The sequence below is a fragment of the Gekko japonicus genome, unplaced genomic scaffold (assembly GCF_001447785.1).
Source record: "Gekko japonicus isolate JY-2015 unplaced genomic scaffold, Gekko_japonicus_V1.1 scaffold505, whole genome shotgun sequence".
Lineage (NCBI taxonomy): Eukaryota > Metazoa > Chordata > Lepidosauria > Squamata > Gekkonidae > Gekko > Gekko japonicus.
In genome coordinates, this window is record NW_015169788.1 from 893789 (window position 1) to 899238 (window position 5450).

The following is a 5450-nucleotide window of genomic DNA, read 5'->3' on the forward strand; positions in this document are numbered from 1 at the left end:
TTCCTGGATTCAGGCCTTGGATTCTGATGCTGATACTGAACTTCATCTTCGCAGTGTTGGCTGGCGACTGTCTATAGGACTTTTTATGCCTGACTGGAACTGACGCTGGGTTGGTGGAGGGGCCAGAACCCCCTGCTCCAGACATTCTGTGAAGCGTGCTAGCAGCAGCAGCAGCAGCCTGCCTAGGAGTGAGCCGAGCCTCCAGAAGGTTTTGGAGGGAGGGAGCCCCTCACAAGAGAGTTGTGTGTAAACACAAGAGCCGTGGGATCAGAGGACAGATCCTCTCACGCGGCAGCGACTGGTTAGAGGGAGGCGAGGGGAGCAGAGGAACAGAGGGGCGGTTCTGCAGACAGCGCCTTTTCTTCTTACGGGGTCCAGTGTGAGGAGGACAGCCACTAGCTTCGAGGCTTTAAAGGGGGGCTAAACAAGCTCACAGCCTACGAGGGCCAAAGAGCACCCCCACGTTCAAGGGAATGGGGGCCCCCTAGATACTAGTTGCTGGAGGGCAACAGGAGGCGGTAGCCCTGCTGGCAGACTTCCAAAGCGCACCTGGCAGCCCACCCTGGAAACACGATGCTGGACCTCTGGCCTGATCCAGCGCGCCTCTTCTTATGCTGTTCATCATGAGGAGATGAATCTGCAGATGTTTACACCACACCACACCACACCACACCACCCCCGCAGGTGCTCAGCGGTTACACCTGATCAGCTGCAGCTACGTCAGTCCCACTCTAGGGCCTGAAAAGGGCACAGTTGCTCTAAAGCAGGAAGTCGCTGGTCATTCTGCCCATGCGGCCCAACTGTCCGTTAAAGGCCAGCAACAGTGCTTGCGGTGGTGGCGACTGGGTTGGCTGTTAAACCAAACAAAACGCAAGCAGCGGTGAGAGGTCAAGCACAAGACCTGTCCTTGTTTCCATCAGGATCCACCCTGGTCAGAACCTGCCGAAGAAGACAGTCAGATGCTTGAAGAACATGCAGTTGACCCCCTCCTACTGTACACGGCCCACCTCTCTGAGAACTGCCTGCATCTCTTCCACGTCCCCCTCAAAGGCTGCCTCCAACATCCGCTTCTTCCTCTGCTGCTCCTCTCGCTGCTTCTTTTTCGCTTCTTCCTCTTTCTTTCGCTCCCGCTCAGCTTCCTCCTGCTCCCTCTTCACCAGTGCAACAAAGGCCTACAACAGAAATGGGAATGTCAACAGACAGAGGGGAGGCAGAAGAGAGGAAGGGCTCCCCCTGGGGCCAGGAAACTCAGCAGAAGAGCATCAAGGCAGAAATAAGCGGCTGCTTGTCAGGGGAGACCATCCCACCACTCAGCATCCCCACCCCCCACCAGGTGCTCTTGTTTTATTGTTGCCTTGGGGGGGGGGGTTAAAGTTTTGTAAGCCACTTTGAGTGCTGCTTTACAGGTATGGAGAACAAAACATTGGGTCTACATGAAGGTTTCTTCTCTTCAGTGGGGAGAAGGCATCCAAACTGGTTAGGTCACACTTCCACTTGCCCCCGGCATGGCTATGTAAATTTTTGTATGCCCTCCTTGGTCCCAATGCCTTTCCAGACATAGAATAGCCTAGCTCAGCAAACGCAGAAAACTCGCCTGATTCATGAAAAATGTTTTTAAACTGAACAATTCTTTATTGTATATTTTTGGTCAACATCCAACAGAACTAGAAAAGGAACACCAACTGTCAGAAGCAATCCCATCACACAGTCCTCCCCATACAGTACTCGGGATCAGATTCAGTGGGAAGGAAAAAATGGATGCCCTCGACCCACCGAAGAGAAGAAACCTTCAGGTAAGTCCAATGTTTCCTTCTCCGTCAGTGAGGGAAGGCATCCAAACTGGTTGTATAACCAAGCTATACTGGGTGGGGTAAAACAACTGCAGCGTTAATCCACTAACACCTTTTGCAGAACCCTTCTCCCAACGGCAGCCCCTACAGGATATTGCTGGTCTGACAAAAGTAGTAAGGGAAGACCATGTAGCTGCCTTACAAATTTTGTCCATAGGAGCCCTAGTGGGAAATGCTGAAGTTGCAGCTGCCCTCGTTGAATGGGCTGTGATCCCAATGGGGACCCTGAGGCCCGCCACCACGTATGCTTCACGAATACACATTCTGATCCAGAAAGCCATGGTAGTCTTTGATTCCTTCTTACCTCTCTGGCTTTCTAAGAGCTACTATTCTCTTGATGTAAATGTGGAGGGCCCTCCCTCCTGACAACTAATCTGTGCCACATTTTTTCTTTACTGTAAACTGGTTTGGGGCAAAAGGATGGCAGTACAACCTGTTGATTCATGTGAAAAAGCAAATTCCCTTCTGGGATGAAGGACAGTTCTGAGAATTACAGTGTCCTTCTGGAACACACACAACTCCTTTCTCACAGATAATGCACCTATCTCCAATACTTTCCCAGCCGATGTAATAGCCATGAGGAACATCAATAGATACTTCAAGTCTATTTGTTGCAGGGGTTCGAAGGGGGGCTTTGTAAGAGCTTGAAACGCCTTAGATAAGCTCCAAGATGGAAATCTATGCTGAACTGGAGGTGCCAACTGTGTCGTGCCCTTAAGGTATCTCTTTATGTATTCATTTGTGGCAATATGACCCATGCCCCTATTACTTTGTACCGCCGCAATAGTGGCTACCTGTCTCTTCAGAGTGTTTGGGTGCAATCCCATTTTCCACACTGAATGTATAAATCTGATAATATCCTGCCTAGTAGGTTTTAAGTAATCTCTGGTCAACAGCCCATTTATGGAATGCTCTCCAAGTATAATTGTAAATGGGCCTAGTGGCCAGTCAACTGGCCTGAAACATAATCTCACCTATGTCCATGGAGAGATCTGTTAACATCAAGTCCTTCCTTTCAGTCTCCATGCCACCAGTTTTAGCCACCTGGGGTCCGGATGCATTATCAGTGCCTGGGTCAAGAGATCTTTTCTGTTCGGTAATCTCCAGGCTTCCATGGTCGAGAGTTGCATCAGTTCGGAGAACCAAGTCCTCCTTGGCCAGTAGGATGCCACTAGTATGACATCTGCCCCTTCCCTCCTGATCTTCCTCAGTACCCTGCTGAGGATGGGTGTCAGAGGAAAGGCATGTAGCCGTCCTTTTGGCCAGGGAAGTTGCTGTGCATCCACACCCTCTGCTTCCTTTTTGAGGAATCGTGACAGGAACCTGTGTACTTACTTGCTTTTTGTGTCGCAAAGAAGTCTAGTGCTCGTCATCTCCCAGAATACTTGATCGTTCAATGACCTTTCTGCTTAGTTGATGTCTTGCCGGCTTAGCCAATCAGCTTGAAGATTTAACGTTCCCTTGAGATGTTGGGCTCTTAAACTCTGTAGATGACTCTCCACCTAGTGGAGTATCTGTACTAACTCCTGATGTAGCCACAGAGCCTTTGTCCCCCCCTTGGCGATTTATGGGTGCCTTGGCTGTGACACTGTCCATTAGGATCAGCACCACCATGTTCTGGAGAAGGTGTTAGAAAGCTCCGAGGACAAGTTTTACTGCTCTGGGTTCTAACAGATTTATGCTGCTCTGTTGTGTTTCTTTCGAAGACCACCTCCCCTGAACCACCTTGTCTAGGCAGTGGGCTCCCTAGCACTTGAGGCTCACATCTGTCATTACTGTTATTTGGGAACTCTTGGACAGTGGAACTCCTTGGGTGAGATTCTTCATGTAAGTTCACCACCGCAGAGATCTCCTTAACCTGGCATGAATTTGCACTAACTTGTGTTTCCTCTCTCTGATCAGTTTCTGATACAGCAATAGGGTCCATTGGAAAGTCCTGGAGTACATAGATCCGAGAGTTCTGAATGAACTCAAATGTGAACTTGTGGATCTCCTGACAAAAATATGTAAGGTAGCTGGAAGGTAGCTAATGTCACTCCCATCTTTAAAAAAGGTTCCAGAGGAGATCTGGGAAATTACAGCCCAGTCAGTCCGACGTTGATACAGAGTAAATTGGTGGAAACCATTATTAAGGAAAGAATGAGTAGGCACATAGATGAACAAAACCTATTGAGGCAGACTCAGCATGGGTTCTGTAAGGGAAGATCTTGTCTCACTAAACCTGTTAGTGTTTTTTGAGGGGGTGAACAAACATGTGGACAAGGGGGATCCAATAGATATTGTTTACCTTGACTTCCAGAAAGCTTTTGATAAACCAATCTCAAATATCATGGGATAAAAGGAGAAGTCCTTTTATGGATCAAAAACTGGCTAATTAATAGAAAACAGAGAGTGAGTATAAATGGGCAATTTTCTCAGTGGAGGGTGGTAATCAGTGGGGCACCGCAGGGATCAGTACTTGGTCCACTGCTTTTTAACTTGTTCATTAATGATTTGGAGTTGGGAGTAAGCAGTGAAGTGGCTAAATTTGTGGATGATACGAAGTTGTTCAGGGTGGTGAAAACCAGTGAGGATCGTGAGGCACTCCAAAGGGAACTGTCAAGGATGGGCAAGTGGGCATCAACATGGCAGATGGGGTTCAATGTGGCCAAGTGCAAGGTGATGCACATTGGAGCCAAAAATCCTAAATATAAATACAGATTGATGGGGGTCTGAACTGGCGGAGACTGATCAAGAGGGAGATCTTGGAGTTGTAGTAGATAACTCACTGAAAATGTCGAGACAGTGTGTGACTGCAATAAAGAAGGCCAATGCTATGCTGGGGATTATTAGGAAGGGTATTGAAAACAGATCAGCCAATATAATAATGCCCCTATATAAATCAATGGTGAGACCTCATTTGGAATACTGTGTGCAGTTCTGGGCACCACACCTTAAAAAAGATATTATAGCTTTGGAAAAAGTGCAGAAAAGGGCAACTCAAATGATAAAAGGGTTGGAACACTTTCCCTATGAGGAAAGGTTAAAGCGCTTAGGGCTCTTTAGCTTGGAGAAAAGACGACTGAGGGGTGACATGATCGAGGTTTATAAGATTATGCATGGGAAAGAGCAGGTAAAGAAAGAGGTACTTTTCTCCCTTTCTCACAATACAAGAACTCGTGGGCACTCCATGAAACTGCAGAGCGGTCGGGTTAGAACGGATAAAAGGAAGTACTTCTTCACCCAAAGAGTGATTAACACATGGAATTCACTGCCACAGGAAGTGGTGGCGGCTACAAGCATGGACGGCTTCAAAAGGGAATTAGATAAGCATATGGAGCAGAGGTCCATCAGTGGCTATTAGCCACAAGGTATAGCTAGGGGCTCTGGGGCAAGTGATGCTCTGTCTTCTTGGTGCTTGGGGGGGGGGTCAACAGTGGGAGGGCTTCTAATGTCCTGGCCCCACTGCTGGACCTCCTGATGGCACTGGTATTTCTGGCCACTGTGTGACACAGAGTGTTGGACTGGATGGGCCTTTGGCCTGATCCAACATTGGCGTCTCTTATGTTCTTATGTTCTTAAATGTAGGAGCAGGACCAGGGTACTTTAATCCATCAGGGA

General features: G+C 48.2%; 1 protein-coding gene across 1 annotated transcript in view; it reads right to left on the reverse strand.

The window, feature by feature from the left end:
- The window catches only part of LOC107115288 (putative IQ motif and ankyrin repeat domain-containing protein), a 47679-nt gene that overhangs the window by 24875 nt on the left and 17354 nt on the right, over positions 1-5450 (reverse strand). The window contains exon 4 of the mRNA XM_015416966.1: positions 1008-1172. Within this exon, the coding sequence (XP_015272452.1) occupies positions 1008-1172 (165 nt within the window). The remainder of the gene's footprint in view (positions 1-1007; positions 1173-5450) is intronic.